The following is a 19,484-nucleotide window of genomic DNA, read 5'->3' as shown; positions in this document are numbered from 1 at the left end:
GGGAAGATCTGTCACCACCCCTTCTATTTCCTCACTTGTAATGGGGGCGTTTAGTAGTTCAGTAGCTTCAGCCGATAATCGGGGTAGGGAGCATGAGTCTAGGAATTCATTTAAGAGCTTATCCCTCTCTGATTCCAAATGGGGTGGTGGTAGAGAATACAGCTTAGAGAAGTATTTATGAAACTGCTTCGCAATTTCCGTTGGGTCGTGTAATAATGAACCCTTGCTGTCCCGTATAACCTGTGGGGTTTGGTGAGTTCTCTTATCCTGCAGTTGTCGTGCCAGGAGAGTATGGGCTTTGTTCCCTCTCTCGTAAAACCGCTGTCTAGAGAATGTCAGCAGCTTTTCTACATGCTTAAGTTGGAGCTCTCTAAGTAACTCCCTGAGTTCTGTTAATCTCCTCAATGTCTTTGTTGTAGGCCTAGCTGCCATATCTGCTTCTGCCGCTACTATATCCTTTTTAAGTTCTAGTTCCTGTCTCATGCTATCTTTTTTGTTTCTCGCCCCATGGTCTATAAGGTGCCCTCGCATCACTGCCTTGTGTGCTTCCCATAGGATTGATTGAGCGGAGACCGTGTCTGTATTGAGCTGAAAGTATTCTCTAAGTGAGAGGATAAGGGCCTCTTTAGTGTGTGGGGTCTTTAGCAATGCTTCATTGAGCCTCCAATGACAAATACGTACATGGTGGAAGTCGTCCCTTAATCGAAATGTCACTGGGGCGTGATTGGACCACGAGATGGAGCCCACATCCGCATTCTGAAGCATACGCAAAATTTGGGTGTCCCCAAAAAAATAATCGATGCGGGTATGGGTGCCTTGGGAGGGGAAAAAAACGAGAATGCCTTATCTCTAGGTCTACAGACTCGCCATAGGTCATATAGGGCAAAGCGTCTCACCAATTTGCGAAACTCAGTGGCTAAACCCTTTTGGATCTGCTTACTGGGGCATTTGCGAGTGCTAGTCTATCCATAGATTCGGAGAAGATAAGGTTGAAGTCCCCTCCAACTAGAAGTGGTGCTGGCGGGAGTTTCAAGGTTTTGTTCAGGACCTTATTTAGAAACCTTATCTGGGAGGAATTTGGAGCGTAGACATTGCAGAGATGAATCGGGTTTCCATTTAACGTTCCTCTCAAAATAATTCATAATAGTTCAGCCCCTTAGCGTTAAGTGTGATAATTTTAACCATGTTGTAAGGCCTACCAATCTTCTGACCCTAGAAAAAAGATTACCTCCTTTTCCCGGTCCAATCTGGCGTACTATTCAATCCGAATTAGTTCGATGGGGAGAGGGAATAGGACTGTCTGCAGTACTATTCAAATCAGGCCCCGGACAGCTCCGTTCCTCAGACAAGGGGGGCAGTCAAGCTTCGTTCAAGGCGTATCAGCTAGGATATCTGAGGGCGGAGGATGGGGAAGGGGTAGGATAAGAGGGGGGGGGGGGGAGGGGAAAGACACAAGACAAGTCGTACAAATAAAACAATACCAACTTAGTATAAACACTCAGAGGTGTGGAGGAGACCCCTTTCCTCTGGTTAAGGTATTGCACCAACCGCTCCTGTGAAATCTATAGGAGTGTACAGCCGATTGGCTTAGTCTACCCTGGATTACCCAGGGGAGCCTAAGTATGACCCTTAATGTGGGGGTAAACGCGGCTAGAGCCCCCTCTACAGATTTTATTACGCCTCTAGATAAATCAAAACTAATGGTTTTGTTAGCTGAACCTAGTATAGAAAACAACAATGTCCTGATCCCTGGCACTATCATGATCTATATAAGACCGGCATTAATATTCAACTACAGTAGCCCGTAGACAATGCAGAGTGTCCCCTAGAAAAATTCTTTTTTTTTTTTGTTTTAAAAAAGGATACCACTACGAATATAGGACAATCCTTAGAGTGGCGGTCCCCTTTGGGAACCCCCTGAAGGCCTTCTTCTTTTCTTCTTCTGGACTGTTTCCCAGACTGGCGGTAACATAGGAGGCGGGTATCCAATTTCCCTGTCCCTTATATCTGGCGCTGGGTTCCAGATCATAGTAGGATCGTAAGGTAGCCGATCTTCCTTCTTTAGGTGCTATAAGGGCAAATGGAAAGCCCCATTTGTATAGGATGCCATGTTGCCTCAAAGTGTCCAACAGAGGGCGCAGGTGTCTCCTTTTCTGTAGGGTTATCCAGGAAAGATCTTGGAACAACTGGACCTTTGCTCCCCTAAATGCCACTTCTCGGTGCTTTCTTGCTGCAAACATTATCCGCTCCTTAAGCTCAAAGTCTTGCAAACAACAAATAATGTCCCTTGGATTAGCGGTCGATGATTTGGATCGCAATGCCCTATGGGCTCTTTCAAATTTAATTTGTATAGTGTCATCTTCCAATATAGTAGAAAACAGAGATGTCAGGGTGGCTTTCACATCCTCTTTTCCATTTGCCTCCGGGACCCAATGCACTCTTATATTGTTCCGTCTACCCCGGTTGTCTAAATCTTCCAGGTGTCTAGTCATGTCTCTCATAGCGTCAGTGTGAGAGGTTACAGTCATCTGGACTTGTGACATCTGGACTTGTGGCCCTTATATCATTTTCCTGCATATCCTCTGAGTCCCAATGTGGGGGGTCTCGGGTATGGGGGGCACGCACCTCCCATTGAGGTTTTGGCAGATGAGGTGACGTGGGTAAGGCCCTCTGAAGGCATACAGACTGCGCTGCTGCACTATATGATTTCCCCTGAATTGTGGTGCAGGGTTTGGGAGGGGATTCTGTGGGCCCTCTTTCAGAGTCATACTTTTGGGGGCTGCCTGGCCGCTTCTCTTTCCCCGACGTGCCCGGGGACTTGGGGGAGTATCCTCCTGCGGAGGTTTTATGTACGGCCTCCGGAGATGTCTGCCTTCGTGCCCTTAGTGCTGCCTTTGATTGCTGTGGCAGTTTAGCCGACTCACCCTTCCCTTTGCTCGTTGGTGGATTAGCGGAGCGTCCTGCTGCTGCAGTCGGAGACATGTTTGCCTCCTGGGTGGCCGCGTGTCTCTCCGGCACTTCCTGCGTCTCTGAAGAGGGCGGTCGGCACGTGCTGTGCCGGTCCGGGTAGCGAGAGGAACGGCCTCAAGTAACGGTCCAGGGGCTGAGATTTCAGCCGGGACGGCTTCTGATGTGAAGCTGCGGGCTTCTGCTCCCTCTCGGAGCGTCTTCTGAGCTTCGGTGCCAGCGTGCACTTCTGTTAGAGGGCGAAATCAGCGCCAGGGACCCGGAGCTCAGCTCTCACGCAGCCATCTTAGACGGTGGCTAGCCAAACCCCCAAAAATAACATTTTTAATAATCATAATTTTTCCAAAAAAAGTCCACTGCCACAACCTCCACATACATCATTTCCTTTCAATCCTGTCTCTAACATCCACCCAGCATGCACTTCCATCCAACTTTTTATTAAACTTAATCCCCAAAATTTTAATCCCATCCTCCACTTTATTTAATCCAATATCCTCCCTTAAATCATTCGCCCCCAAACACCATATACTCACTTTTACTCCAATTCACTCTAAAGGCCCCACAAAATATCGACACTAACAGCTTCACTCTTGTAACCGCACTTTCACAATCACACACCACACACGTCATCCATGTAGCCATTCTACTCCCTACCACCACTTCCAGGAACCATAACACCTCTTATCACCTCATCTCTCAGCGGCCGCCCTGCCTTACTCCTGAACTAACTCTTATCCTCCGTCCAGTAACTCCATTAACCAATACACAACTAAAAATGCCGCCATATAAACTCCTTATACGCCTCACAAAATCACCCAGTTCTTCATCTCTCCTCACACCCTCCAGGATGGAAGAGTCTCTGAGCAACTGTGCCCTCCCCCTCACAACCAGCGCCCCGCCCACACTGATCACATGATTTATTACATCATCACAGGTCCTTACACAGGCCAATACTTCTCCTCTATACACAGGTATTCCTGGGAAATCCCCGCCCTCAGTGACATCACACTCCCCGGGTCACATGACTAGTGGATAGTGAGCAGGATGCCCCGCCCCTCAGTGACATCACATTCCCCGGGTCACATGACTAGTGCATAGTAAGCACGAGGACGTGTGTGAGGTACAGAGTGTCCTGCACTGAGGAGAGAACTTGGTAAGTGACCAGAGGAGGGACTACAACTCCCAGCATTCTCCAGGAACACACACACACTATATGGAGGGACTACAACTCCCAGCATGCTCCAGGAGCACACACACTATATGGAGGGACTACAACTCCCAGCATGCTCCAGGAGCAAACACTATATAGAGGGACTACACCTCCCAGCATGCTCCAGGAGCACACACACTATATGGAGGGACTACAACTCCCTGCGTGCTCCAGGAGCACACACACTATATGGAGGGACTACAACTCCCAGCATGCACCGGGAGCACACACACTATATGGAGGGACTACAACTCCCAGCATGCTCCAGGAGCACACACTATATGGAGGGACTACAACTCCCAGCATGCTCCAGGAGTACACACACCGTATAGAGGGACTACAACTCCCAACATGCTCCAGGAGCACACACACTATATGGAGGGACTACAACTCCCAGCATGCTCCAGGAGCATACACACTATATGGAGGGACTACAACTCCCAGCATGCTCCAGGAGCGCACACACTATATGGAGGGACTACAACTCCCAGCATGCTCCAGGAGCACACACACTATATGGAGGGACTACAACTCCCAGCATGCTCCAGGAGCTCACACACTATATGGAGGGACTACAACTCCCAGCATGCTCCAGGAGCACACACACTATATGGAGGGACTACAACTCCCAGCATGCTCCAGGTCCATCCATGTGGGGTCCAGTATGAGCTATTAGTGAGGAGCGGCACAGTCCAGCGCCATCACTCCTCCCTCAGTCCAGTGACCTCCCCTCCAGTGTCTGGAGAATCCCCATCTGTCACATCACACATGTCATGGACACAATTGCTTCATATAGAGTTTGCTCTTAGTTCTTGTCATGTTTCCTCAGGTTCTATAGATCCAGGACTCCCAGAGGTTTCTCCTAAAGATGATCCTTTCCATCAATGATCCACCAGGGATCCGGGAGAAGGACAGAGAGCAGATGGCGGCCAGGATCCTGGAGCTCACCCTGGAGATGATCTCCTTGATAACCGGAGAGGTGAGAGTCTCCCAGGACACGGCTCTTATCTCTAGGAATAACAGCGGGAAATGACTGGAGAGGTGAAGGATTCTTAGGATCTATGTAGTGATCAGTGTCTCCCCATACACAGGATTACACAGTAGTGAAGAAGTCGTCTGGTGAGTGTGTGACCCCCCGTGTGTCAGGAGGATGGACCCAGAGCCCCATCACCGAGCCTCCACCTCATTCACTGATACATGAGCAGAAGATCCTAGAACTTACCTCCAGGATCACTGAGCTGCTGAGCGGAGAGGTGAGCGCTGCCGGGAATGCTGGGACATTGTACAATAACACAAGGGAGGTGTCTGGGTGATGACTGTGTCATTGTGGGTGTCAGGTTCCTATAAGGTGTCAGGACGTCACTGTCTATTTCTCCATGGAGGAGTGGGAGTATATAGAAGGACACAAGGACCAGTACAAGGACATCATGATGGAGGACCACCAGCCCCTCACATCAGCAGGTAAGAGGAGACCTTCCTGATTATAGAGGACAGAGCAGGTGTGAGGTCACCTCCTCCATCATCTCATCATCACATATAGACAATGTATCAGTCACTGTGTATATTTCCTACAGATGGATCCAGTCAGAGAAATCCACCAGAGAGATGTCCCAGTCCTGGAGATTCCCGGGATATTACACAGGAACCAGAGAGATGTCCCAGTCCTGGAGATTCCCGAGATATTACACAGGAACCAGAGAGATGTCCCCGTCCTGGAGATTCCCGAGATATTACACAGGAACCAGAGAGATGTCCCCGTCCTGGAGATTCCCGAGATATTACACAGGAACCAGAGAGATGTCCCAGTCCTGGAGATTCCCGAGATATTACACAGGAACCAGAGAGATGTCCCAGTCCTGGAGATTCCCGAGATATTACACAGGAACCAGAGAGATGTCCCAGTCCTGGAGATTCCCGAGATATTACACAGGAACCAGAGAGATGTCCCAGTCCTGAAGATTCCCGGGATATTAAACAGGAGCCGGAGGAGAACGTCCCACTGGATCATCAGGTAGGTGGAGCTGAGGTTCCTGTGAATCCTCTATAGATGGATGTAATGAAGCTACTTACCTTCTCCAGCAGCAGTGGATGGAGGGCCTATGGGGAGATGTTGGTCGGACATAACTATAAATGGTAGAAGAGCAGGAGAAGTGAATAATCTTGTCCCTGGTGTCCATGAGTCTCCACCTCAGGATCGGGTCACATCGGGTTATGCAGTAATATAACCGGAACATTGATGTTGATGTGTAAAATATTGGGATGAATGTGGATCCCGTCTCCTCCTGCAGGAGATTATTCCCTTAGTTCCTGGTTCTGGAGGTTTCTGTCCATCACTTGGATATAAGAGAATCTCTGGAGACATTTCCTTGTTTTCTCATGTCCTTCATGTTGGATCTTTCCAGGAAAGTTGTGGTGGAAGGAGGAGCGGAGAGGAAATCCCCTCATCAGTGACAGAGGAGGGTAAGAGCCTTTCATGTATCTTGTGGGTTATTCTTCCCTTATACATTGCAGGGAGAGGTCACATCCAGGGGTCGGATCAGTCTGTATCTATATCTCCCTCATCCCAGGTAGAGAGCGATGTGTACTCAATTATAAGCCGAAGCACATAATATTACCACAAAAATACTGGGAAAGCCCATTGACTCGAGTATAAGCCTAGGGTGGTAAATGCATTAGTCACAGGCTCTCTCAGTATATAGCTAGCCAGTCCCCTTCCCCCTAGCAATTTTTGCAAATAGAAAACCGGATGACGTCTCTAAGGCTGGGGTGGTGGTGGTAGTAAGCCTGAAAAGTGAAGTGATTATATAAAAGATGGGAGGGGTTATGGTGTCGCCTTCCAGGCTCATTTACATGTAGCAGTGATATGATACTGATATGTGGACCAGTAAGCACAGGCAGGGACGTTACATCTTGGGACTGAGGTAGGAATCGCTGTGGCGCATGTACTTCCACCACTGAGGATTTCAGGACATCACTCCTTGCTTCCGGGTTGCCTCCTCCTCAGTTTCCTCTTCTTCTACCTTCTCATCCGGTCAGTGTTGGACTGGCGGTACCAGTTTCAGCACAGCCATGGGAAACGCAGCAGAATGTGCTGAAACATATGTGTGAGCAAAAGACCGAACACCACCCAAAGTAGGGAAAATGCCCCCAACCTCTGGAGTAAATCTCTGGATCAACTGAAACTGTTTTTCAGTTCTGGGCACCGGTCCATAAAACGGAAGCCCTGGAGCTGGAGAAGGTTCAACGTAGAGACACAAAAACGATAAGGGGTATGGAGGGTCTCAGTTATGAGGAAAGATTAAATCAACTAGATTTATAGAGTCTAGAGACGGCTAAGAGGAGACATAATAAACTTATATAAATATATAAATGGTCCATACACAATACATTATATGGTAGTAAGTTGTTCCAGATTAAATCAAATCAAAAAGCAAGGGGGCGGAGTCTGCATCTGGAGAAAACCAGGTTTAATCACCAGAGGCGACAGGACTTTTTTACTATAATTATGGTCAATCTGTGGAATAGCTGAGCTCAGGCGCTGATCACAGCAGGGACAGCAGAGAGCTTCAAGAAGGGTCTAGATGCCTTTTTACACCTAAATAACATTGCTGGTTATGTTCTATAGAATTGTTTCCCCTAAATCCCTTCCTCATCCAATCCCATCCCTTCCCTTCCTTGGTTGAACTTGATGGACATGTGTCTTTTTTCAACCGTAAAACTATGATACTATGAATGGCATGAAGCTCAAAGATCCGGCAGGGGTTGATGGGAGCAGCCGGCTTATAAGGAAAACCTGGAACTGGGCAGTGCCATACAGAGCCAATCTTCGTGAGCCAGCGCGCGCCCTAGGGCTAGGTGTGCTCTGTAGAGCGCTTGGCGACGAAGTTTCTGGCTGGGCAGAAGTATCTGCTGACTGGTACTGTTAGTACTTGAGGTCCTGGCTTCATGAGGTGCATAGGCTGCAGCAGCCCGGGGGCCAAAGTCGGACCCGTAATTGCCTAAAAATGGCAGGTGACAGTCCTGGGGCACTTGATGTAGTGAGTGTCCTGTATGAAGTCCAGATGGTGAGGGATTTACAAGAGAGTGACGGAGTATTGAGATATGAGCATCGGCTCTGCTCGTCAGTAGGCCACGCCCCTCTAAATGAATTGTATTTTAAGGTTAGTAAGCAGGCAGTAAGTTCCTGTGGTCAGTGTACACACAAATGGGTTGGAGAGCTCCCTCCAGAAGATACCGCCATTCTTCCAGAGGAAGTTTGATGGCTAACAGTTCTCTGTCACCAATCGAATAATTTTTCTCAGTGGAAGAAAAAGTCTTTGAAAAGAAGCCGCATGTAAGAGTTCAGCCATTAGGCCCTTTCTGGGTGAGCACAGCTCCTACGGAGGACGCATCCACCTCGAGATGAAAGGGTTTGTCTGTGTCAGGCTTAGTGAGCACAGAAGCCGAGGAAAAGGCGGACTTTAGCTTGGAGAAGGTCTCTTCAGCTGTAGGAGGCCAGGCACGTGGATTGGCACCTTTCTTGGTGAGTGCTACGATGAGGCAATGGACTTTATCACTGATCTGCCTGTCTCCTCGGGCAATACTGTCATCTGGGTGGTGATGGACCGGTTTTCCAAGATGTCCCATTTTGTTCCTCTTCGAGGTCTTCCGTCTTCTCCACGGCTTGCCAGTTTGTTCTTCAAACATATCTTCCGGCTGCATGGTCTTCCACTTCACATCGTGTCCTACCGAGTTGTCCAGTTTGTTTCCAAGTTCTGGCGTTCCTCGTGTAACCAGCTACAAGTCAACCTTGACTTTTCCTCTGCCTACCACCCTCAGTCGAAAGGCCAAGTAGAAAGGGTGAACCAGACTTTAGGCTGTTACCTCCGCCTCTTCGTCTTAGCCCGTCAAGATAACTGGACTGATCTGCTACCATGGGCTGAGTTCTCTTACAATTCCCTGGACTCTGGGTCTGCTGGCGCGGCTTTGTTCTTTGTGATCTACGGACGAGTCCCTCGTCCTCCTCTTCCGCTGTCTACTCCCTCAGTTGTCCCTGCGTTAGAGGATCTGGTGCAGGACCTCAAATCAATTTGGGACCAGACCCACCAGTCTTTTCTCACAAGCCATTGACCGCACCAAGACCCAGGCTAATAAGAAACGTCGAACTCCTCCTGTCTTCTCTCCGGGTGACAAGGTGTGGTTATCCCCCAGATAAGTCTGGCTGAAGATACCCAGCTACGAACTTGATCCCCGATTCCTTGGTCCCTTTGAGGTAATCAAGCGCATAAATCAAGTGGCCTACAAGCTCCACCTTCCTCCAACAATGCGCATCCCGAACTCCTTCCATGTCTCTCTCCTGAAGCCAGTCATTTTGAACCGCTTCCCTCAGCAATATTCTCCTCCCGCTCCTGAGGCTGATTCCCCTGATGTCTATAAAGTTAAGGAGGTCCTGGACATGAAGACCATGAGAGGTAAGCGATTCTTCCTTGTAGACTGGAAGGGGTTCGGGCCTGAAGAGAGATCCTGGAAGCCCGAAGAGAACATTTTGGATTGGACTTTCCTCCAGAGGTTTCTTGGGGCCAAAAAGAAGAGGGGAGACCTAAGGCCTCTCCGTCACACTGCCCTGGGCCCCTTTCCGAACCTACCTTTCCACGTTCCCGCTCCTGTCCGGACTAGGCCACGTGCGTGTCCCCTCTCCCCAGGCTGCGCCCGGCGGTACTTGGAGATTTAAAGGGCCAGCGCACAGGTTATTGGAGCTGGTCACTTTCGGCTCTGCTATTTAAACATGGCCTCTACCATCATTCCCTGCAGGATCTTCAAGCCATGTTTGTGAAGTGAAAGCCCTCCTGTGTTCTTAATTTATCAGCGTTCCTGCATTCCAGTTCCTGCTCCCGTGTTCCAGTCTGTTCCGTGTTCCTGTATCCGTGTTTCTGCTGTGAGTTTCAGTGTTCCTCCTGCGCTGTTCTCCTGCTGTCACCCCGGGCTCGGACTGTGTCCTGCATCGCTACCTTGGCTGCCACCACGGGCTAGTCGTACCCATGAAACTACCTGGTGGCACCATGTCGCAAAAAAATGCCATCACATGGCCCCAATAACGAAAAAGCTAAAATTTTATAGCCTACAAAAGGGGCCAATGAGGAAACTAAAATCCTGGCAGCTGCAGGTCCCTCCTTCCCTCCTGCGCCTCGCTGTGCGCCCATAAAACAAGTAACGGCCACATGTGGGGGGGAGAAATTGCATAACAAATATCTTTTGGAAAAGTGTAAATTTTAGGGCGAAATGAACGTATAACCGACAAAATTTGACCATTCTAAATTTCACCTCCATTTTGATTTAATTATTATGAAGATCTAAAGGGGTTAACAATCTTCCTAAAAGCTGTTTCTGATAGCTTGAGGGGTGCAGATTTGAAAATGGGTTGATTATACAGGGGGTTTGATGCTAAATATTTAAAATTTAATTCAGAACGGTAATTCTGATATAGTAAAATAGTAAATTCTGAAAATACGTAAAAAAGCGATATTTGTAAGCTGTGTGACATCAAAATAAATTATCCAGACATTTCAAAAGTTCTGAAAATGTAAAGTAGACATATGGGAAATGTTATTTAGCAACTTATTTAGGTGGTAATGATTTCAAATTTCAAAAATGGCTAGTTTTTCAAAAAAATCATTATTTCTTTCTTTTTTTTTGTAAATAAACGCAAAACTTATCAGCCAAAATTTACCACTAAAATGAAGTAAAGGAATAAAACATGTGAGGGGAAAAACAATCTCAGAATCGCTTTGATAAGTAACAGTCTTCAAAAGTTTTTTTTTTTTTATCAATTCTGTTTTTATTAAAAAATTTTAACCACGAATGGATACAATATACATAAGCATGATGGTTTGTACATTTCAAAGATACAGAACATACCATGGTAAGAAATCTACTATTACATCTAGTCATACATATTCAAAGTATACAGCATCTACATATTATGAGGTAAGTAGCGATGACTACAAATCTTCAAAAGTTCTAACCATATAAAGTTAGAATCCAAAAAATGGGGATGAGCCTTTAGCTACCAAATGGCTGCGTCCTTAAAGGGCACCTACCACCACAAATCTACCTATAAAGGTAGATTGGGTGGTAGGTGGATCATTGGGACGTGAGGATAGCCCTTTTAAGGGCTAATCCTCACGTCCCTGCACTTTTTTGAGAACTTTAATTTGATATTTATTCAAATGTACTTATGTGGCTACCGGGGCGTGGAGTAGCCGCTTATGAGATTACACGAGGCGGCTACTCCACGCCCCGGTAGCCACTTTACTCCTCCTACTCACCCATCTTCGGCGCGCAGCTCCGCGTAGCTGCGCGCCCTCGTCCGGCGAGCCTGCCGTCTGCGCATGCGCAGAAGAGCAGGCCCGCGCCTGCGCGGTCACAACTCCGAAACAGGCGCGGGCCTGCTCTTCTGCGCATGCGCAGACGGCAGGCTCGCCGGACGAGGGCGCGCAGCTACGCGGAGCTGCGCGCCGAAGATGGGTGAGTAGGAGGAGTAAAGTGGCTACCGGGGCGTGGAGTAGCCGCCTCGTGTAATCTCATAAGCGGCTACTCCACGCCCCGGTAGCCACATAAGTACATTTGAATAAATATCAAATTAAAGTTCTCAAAAAAGTGCAGGGACGTGAGGATTAGCCCTTAAAAGGGCTATCCTCACGTCCCAATGATCCACCTACCACCCAATCTACCTTTATAGGTAGATTTGTGGTGGTAGGTTCCCTTTAAGGGGTTAAAAGTATAAAGTGCTAAATGAGGAACGATTACCAAACCAAAAATTACCAAAACATGAAGTCTTAGAAAATACATAATGAATAAAGTGTGAGAAATAACGACTGCACTATACTAAATAAAATGCAATATAAAGGATGAGAAAACAAAATCACAAATGCAATCGATAAAATAGACAAATCATAAGACCCAAATAGCATAGATCGGTTGTTGGGAAAATATTTGAAGGGTTTGTTAGAGATGCTATCCTGGAGTATCTCACTGCACATAACCTTATAATCCAGCTTCAGGTTTATGAAGGATCGGTCCTGTCAGACTAATCTGATCGGTTTCAACGACGGGGTAAGTTCTAGTCTGGACCTGAGGGAGGCCGGGGATGTTGTATACAGTATATGAACTTTTCCAAGGTATTAGATACAGTGCCGTATAAAAGGCATACAATGAGAAATGCTGGGACTAGGGGAAAATCTGTGTATTTAAGTAAGCAATTGGCTTAGTGCTAGAAAACAGAGGGTCGTTATAGAGGTTTTACAAAGTAGACTTTCAATATTTGTAGATGATACTAAGCTCTGTAAAGTAATTAATAGAGAGGAGGATAGTATAATATTATATATAAATTTGTGGAAATTGTAGTCATGGGCTGCCAAATGAGAGATGAGGTTTAATGTAGATAAATGTAAGGTTATGGACTTGGGTCAAGGAAATGGAAATTTTATGTTTTAAATGGTAACTTTCTTGTTAAAACTAAAAAAAGACTTGGGGTATTGGTGTATAGTAAATTATGTTTTAGTGATCAGTGTCAGGCATCTGCTTCTAAAGCAAGTACATTTATGGGATGAATCAGGAGAGGAATAGATTATCATGGTGTTATGATAGTTTTACTTTTATATAAATCACTGGTCAGACCGCACATTACCTGGTAGAACCGGAATGGGTGCAGAGAAAAGCAACCAAGATTATTAGGGGAATAGGGGGATTAGAATACAATGACAGATTACTAATTTTGGGGTTATTCAATTTAGAAAAAAGACGGCTGAGGGGAGACCTCATTACAATGTAAAAATACCTGAACAAGGGTCTCTCCAAATATCTTTTTATACCTGGGCCTGCCATCAAGAGTAGGGGAAATCCTCTACGCCTAGAGGAGAGGTGGTTCTACCATCACCATAGACAGGGGGCATCCTCTACACGTAGAGGAGAGGAGGTTCTACCATCACCATAGCCAGGGGGCATCCTCTACACGTAGAGGAGAGGAGGCTCTACCATCACCATAGACAGGGGGCATCCTCTGCACCTAGAGGAGAGGAGGCTCTACCATCACCATAGACAGGGGGCATCCTCTGCACCTAGAGGAGAGGAGGTTCTACCATCACCATAGACAGAGGACATCCTCTACACCTAGAGGAGAGGAGGCTCTACCATCACCATAGACAGGGGGCATCCTCTACACCTAGAGGAGAGGCATTTCTACCATCCCCATAGACAGGGGGCATCCTCTACACCTAGAGGAGAGGAGGTTCTACCATCACCATAGACAGGGGCATCCTCTACACCTAGAGGAGAGGAGGTTCTACCATCACCATAGACAGGGGCATCCTCTACACCTAGAGGAGAGGCATTTCTACCATCCCCATAGACAGGGGGAATCCTCTACACCTAGAGGAGTGGAGGTTCTACCATCACCATAGACAGGGGCATCCTCTACACCTAGAGGAGAGGAGGTTCTACCATCACCATAGACACGGGACATCCTCTACACCCAGAGGAGAGGAGGTTCTACCATCACCATAGACAGGGGCATCCTCTACACCTAGAGGTGAGGAGGTTCTACCATCACCATAGATAGGGGGCATCCTCTACACCTAGAGGAGAGGAGGTTCTACCATCACCATAGACAGGGGGCATCCTCTACACCTAGAGGAGAGGAAGTTCTACCATCACCATAGACAGGGATTCTTTACTGTAAGAGCAGTGAGACTGTGGAACTCTCTTCTGCAGGAAGTTGCATTGGCTGATAATTTGAACATGTTAGAGAGGGGTCTGGACTCCTTTCTGGAGAATAATAATATCACATTGTATGGGAATAAACCAGGGCGTTATTCTGACCGCTATATTAGGGTCGGGAAGGATTTTTTTCCATGTTTTGGGCTAATTGGTATCAGTGTTGCAGAGCTTTTGCCTTCTTTTAGATCAATGCGTATTATTTCTAGGTCGTGCAGGAGCTGTATAACTAATATACAAGTAGAGTAATAGAGAGAGTTTGTACTCCAGCACTCAATCGGATAATACGAGTCTTCTTTATGATACCATGATTAATAATATGTTTAGATGAAACGCGTCGGTGTAAGGGTTGTATTCTCTGTGCACTATGGACTTTTTATTATAGTATAGAAGACTCATATTATCCGACTGAGTGCTGGAGTACAATCTCTTTCTTTTACTTTGTTTGGCACCTGCTTCGGGGCGGAGACCCGTGCACCTATCGGACGTGAGAGGGGCAGGTGAGCTGAGTTTGTTGATTTATAATATACAAGTAGCACCTGATGAGTGGTAAATCCTCCAGTAGAAGCCCCTGTATATACGGCTGCCGGGGGCTTCTCCCACCCACTTTACTGGTTTTCTAGGACTACGAGGCTCCGCTCCAGGGGGAGATGGGAATCTCTGGTTACACAACACTCTTCCAGTTTCTAAGGATTTGATGATTTATTTCATGGTTGGATTTTATTCAAATTGTATTTCAATGGATTAATATTAATGATCTCTCTCCATAGATGACTGTATGTTACTGACTGGCTGCTTTACTGCTGCTTGTAACTGGAGAAAAGGAAACTTCTAATATTGATTTCTTGACTTTATTTTTTAGGAGATGAAAGTACAAGAGGTCCCCATGGACGTCCCCCCTCATCTCCTTGTGGTGAAGTAGAAGACAATCAGTCACATCTTTCCTCAGAGGAGGGAAATCATGGAGATAAGAGGCAGTTATCATGTCCGAAATATGGAAAACGTTTTACCCAGAAATCAAATCTTGATCAACACCTGAGAACTCACACAGGAGAGAAGCCATATTCATGTTTCAGATGTGGGAAACATTTTAGTGTGAAATCAGATCTTGTTGTACATAAGAAAATTCACACACTGGAGAAGCCATTCTCATGTACTGAATGTGGTAAATGTTTTACCCGGGAATCAAGTTTTGTGGCACATCAGAGAACTCACACAGGAGAGAAGCCATTTTCATGTACTGAATGTGGGAAATGTTTTACCTGGGAATCACATCTTGTTGTACATCAGAGAATTCACACAGGAGAGAAGCCATTTTCATGTACTGAATGTGGGAAATGTTTTTCCTGGAAATCATCTCTTGTTATACATCAGAGAACTCACACTGGGGAGAAGCCATTTTCATGTACTGAATGTGGCAAATGTTTCATCCAGGAATCAAATCTTGTGGTACATCAGAGAACTCACACAGGAGAGAAACCATTTTCATGTACTGAATGTGGAAAGTGTTTTACTCTTAAAGCACATCTTGTTATACATCAAATAACTCACACAGGAGAGAAGCCATTTTCATGTACTAAATGTGGGAAATGTTTTGCCCATGAATCAACCCTTGCTGCACATCAGAGAACTCACACAGGAGAGAAGCCATTTTCTTGTACTAAATGTGGGAAATGTTTGAGAGATAAATCCAGTCTTGTTAAACATCAGAGAACTCACACAGGAGAGAAGCCATTTTCATGTACTGAATGTGGGAAATGTTTTAACCAGGAATCACATCTTGTTGTACATCAAAGAATTCACACAGGAGAGAAGCCATTTTCATGTACTGAATGTGGGAAATGTTTGAGAGATAAATCCAGTCTTGTTAAACATCACAAAACTCACACAGGAGAGAAGCCATTTTCATGTACTGAATGTGGGAAATGTTTTACCCAGGAATCACATCTTGATGTACATCAGAGAATTCACACAGGAGAGAAGCCATTTTCATGTACTGAATGTGGTAAATGTTTTACCCGGGAATCACATCTTGTTGTACATCAGAGAATTCACACAGGAGAGAAGCCATTTTCATGTACTGAATGTGGGAAATGTTTTAGAGAGAAATCCTGGCTTGTTACACATCAGAAAATTCACACAGGAGAGAAGCCATTCTCATGTACTGAATGTGGCAAATGTTTTATCCAGGAATCAAATCTTGTGGTACATCAGAGAACTCACACAGGAGAGAAGCCATTTTCATGTACTGAATGTGAAAAATGTTTCGGGGAGAAATCCAGTCTTATTAAACACCAGAGAACTCACACAGGGGAGAAGCCATTTTCATGTACTGAATGTGGGAAATGTTTTAGACAGAAAGGAGGTCTTTTTAATCATCAGAGAACTCACACAGGAGAGAAACCATTTTCATGCTCCGAATGCAGTAAGTGTTTCGTTAAAAGATCAAATCTTGTTAGACACAAGAGAACTCACAAAGAAGAGAAATAATTTTTATTTCCAGAAAGTGGAAAATCTTTTACCGGAAAAACCAATTTTGTCTAACACCAGAGATGTTACACAGGAGAGAGGCCACTTTCATGTACAGAATGTTAGAAATGTATTTGTAGCAAAGTAAAGCTTTTCCGACATCACAGAACTCGGTGGAGAAGCCATTTTCATGTTCAGAATGCAGAAAATGTTTTATTCGTCCTGCAAGTAATGGAGCAAAGTCCACAAATCATCAACACGACAACCACTGGTCGCCAGAGAGATCGATGGACTCGATATAAAACTTCCTCCAGGAAGCAATCACTTACAGGGACACTCAGCTTTCAGGACTTTTCCTTTCACCTTTTAAAACCCATGGCTGGAAATAGATGGAAGTACAAAAGGAACTGAGCCGCACTACAGCTCCCCTGCATCCAGGGGGACACCTAGGCCTCAGCTGCCAAATATCAGTCCTGGTTCTCATTCGGTTACTAAACTAGCTGCAGGAGTAGTTCTTATAGTCAGTATAAATCCTTGTGAATTTTCTCACAATTCTTTGGTAAGGTTCTCTAATTCCTTCCCTGGTCCCTTCCTCATGACGCAGGTCTAGTCACCTGGACAGGCAACCACTGAACAAGGAAGTTTGTCTCTCCTTACAGGTGGATACAGAGAAGAGAATGTCTTACATAGTCTATAATCTGGATTATGTGATGCATTATATAAAGACAATATGTATTGCGGACCTTCTGGACCTTCCTTATCTAATAGCCTGAATACTATAGCTCTTGGCCTCAGCGTGTAGTGTCCCAGAACCTCATCCCAGCTACTGGGTAATGTAGTTGTCACGTGGTTGATGATTTGCCAAATGTATTATGTGATTCAGTGTGATCTATGCTGCCACCTACTGGCATAGTTGTATAGGTGTGAGAGTTGTGGTCACATGACCTTTCCTCAGCCAGGCTTCCTGGGGAAGCCTCTAGAATCTTCTGAGGGAGGAGTCTCCCAAGTCAAACCTGTGAACTAGAGGGAGGAGCCAGTTGTGACAAGATGCTGAGGAGAAGGTATCAGTCAGGATTTGAGTGTACAGCTATTTAGGCCGCTCTTCACATTCAGCCTAGGCCCCAGCTTCCTATTCCGTGATTTAGTTAGAGATCTGTATTAAACAAAACCATTGGAGCCGCAGGGATCACGGCACTGATACTATTCAATCAGATTACTCTGCTGTAGAGTACGATGAAATTATCCAGAGAGCGCTAAACAATGTTTTTCATTTATATTTATGTTCCTAAGTAACAACTAAGCTTTTTTACCAGTTTTATATGTACAATAGCAGTCGCTATGATATTTTTATGTGTGCACTTTCTCCAAGTCTTGTCCAGGTTCGGGTCTTTCATTTAGTCGGAGCTTCTGTTATATGACCGAAGCACGTGATGTGATTCAGAACTCCGTCATCCTCAGGAGACGCACCGGTAATGAACGGAGTGCAGTCATGCAGGTGTGATGGATGCCGGGCTTTCACTCTCACTTTTCTGTCTGTTCCCGCCCCTGGACAGGTGTTGGGTGAATGTCTCTATATAAGTGTGTATACATGTATGTATTTCTATCATGACAAAGACGTGGTAGCGCCGAAATGTGTAGATCTTGTGCGGTTGTTATCCTTGTGTTATGTACCTGGAGCGAAAGTAAAAAGTAAGCCCTTTTTGCACAATACCATTAAGTGCTGCAGACCGTTATTTTTTCTTGCTATATTGGATTGTGGATAGAAATAGGCACATTTTTCAAAAATTCAATTCGCCGAGTTCGCCGAATTTTCTGATGAAATTCGATTTGACCTTAATCGAATCATGATGAATCACGTTAAAAAACAGGTATTTCCTGGCTGCAGAGAGCCTGTAGGGTGTTGTAGAACGTTGTGCCATGCTCAAAGATGAATAGGTAGCGTGGTTTGGTCTTCAGACAATGCTGTGTTTTAGTATGACATGCACATGACAGCCGCCGCTCTTAGAATCGCTTCACTCTTCAATTCCATGTGCACTTCTAGGGGCCAACTTCACCAAATAAGTGAAGCGGGAACGCAGGTAACAAGGTAACGTCTGTGCCAGCTCCAAAGGACTGAGCTAAGGGCCAAGATCCCACTATAACATCACAGAGTGCACTCTTTTTACACTGACATCAGATGATTCCATAGACGACACAACCTGTTCTGTTAAACGCGGATACATTTAGAAACCCCCCTAAAAGAGTGCAGAGGGTGTCGGCAGTAATTTTGCATTGACGTCACTGATCATTTTGCCCTTCTTTTCATCCATCAGTGTCCGCTTTTAATCGTTTAATAATCCATCAGTATTGTTAAAGCAAACAGGAGTTGATCCAAAACAGAGATGCCAGTAAATGGGATATTTGCATGTCCTCTGTGTTCTGTATCCACTGCTTTTGCCCATAAATCCTGAAGATGAAATTAAGGGTAAAACCAGACATAGTGGCAACATCATAGAGTGGTGGAGGGTGAAAACAGCATTCTGGAAATCACAGGGTGTCCCAGGGAGACAGCGGTCAGTTGGCAGCAGCATGAGTAGGCCGCAGAGTGGCACAATGACAAATTATGGAGGAGACAGAAACATGGTAGGTCAGAGAGTGGCACAATGACATTCAGGTGGTGGCAGCAACATGGTAGGCCACAGTGTGGCACAATGACAGAATGTGGAGGTGGCGGCAGCAGCAAGAGGTCAGAGTGGCACAATGACAAATTCAGGTGGTGGCAGCAACATGGTAGGCCACAGCGTGGCACAATGACAGAATGTGGAGGTGGCGGCAGCAGCATTTGGTCAGAGAGTGGCACAATGACAAATTCAGGTGGTGGCAGCAACATGGTAGGCCACAGTGTGGCAATGACAGATTTTGAAGGTGCCGGCAGGAGGTCAGAAAGTGGCACAATGACAGAGTGACAGAGTGAAAATTGCAGTCCCTGGTAAAGATGGTGGGTGGCAGATGCAGCAACTGGCAGTAGATGTGTTGCATCAGGCAGGTGGCAGCATCAGAATAGTAGCTGAGGCAGGTAGTTAGAATCCAGACTCATTTCTCAACGTTT

General features: G+C 46.0%; 1 protein-coding gene across 1 annotated transcript; it reads left to right on the top strand.

The window, feature by feature from the left end:
• Positions 1-5,247: 5,247 nt before the first annotated feature.
• On the top strand, positions 5,248-18,106 carry LOC140116864 (uncharacterized). The gene is made up of 4 exons (XM_072133300.1): positions 5,248-5,638; positions 5,752-6,182; positions 9,519-9,627; positions 14,790-18,106. The coding sequence occupies exons 1-4, from the start codon at positions 5,554-5,556 to the stop codon at positions 16,415-16,417; spliced, it is 2,253 nt and encodes a 750-aa protein (XP_071989401.1). The 5' UTR covers positions 5,248-5,553; the 3' UTR covers positions 16,418-18,106.
• The last annotated feature ends 1,378 nt before the right edge of the window (positions 18,107-19,484 follow it).

This window comes from Engystomops pustulosus, chromosome 2 (genome assembly GCF_040894005.1).
Source record: "Engystomops pustulosus chromosome 2, aEngPut4.maternal, whole genome shotgun sequence".
Classification (NCBI taxonomy): Eukaryota; Metazoa; Chordata; class Amphibia; order Anura; family Leptodactylidae; genus Engystomops; species Engystomops pustulosus.
This window is presented reverse-complemented; position numbering and strand designations above follow the sequence as displayed.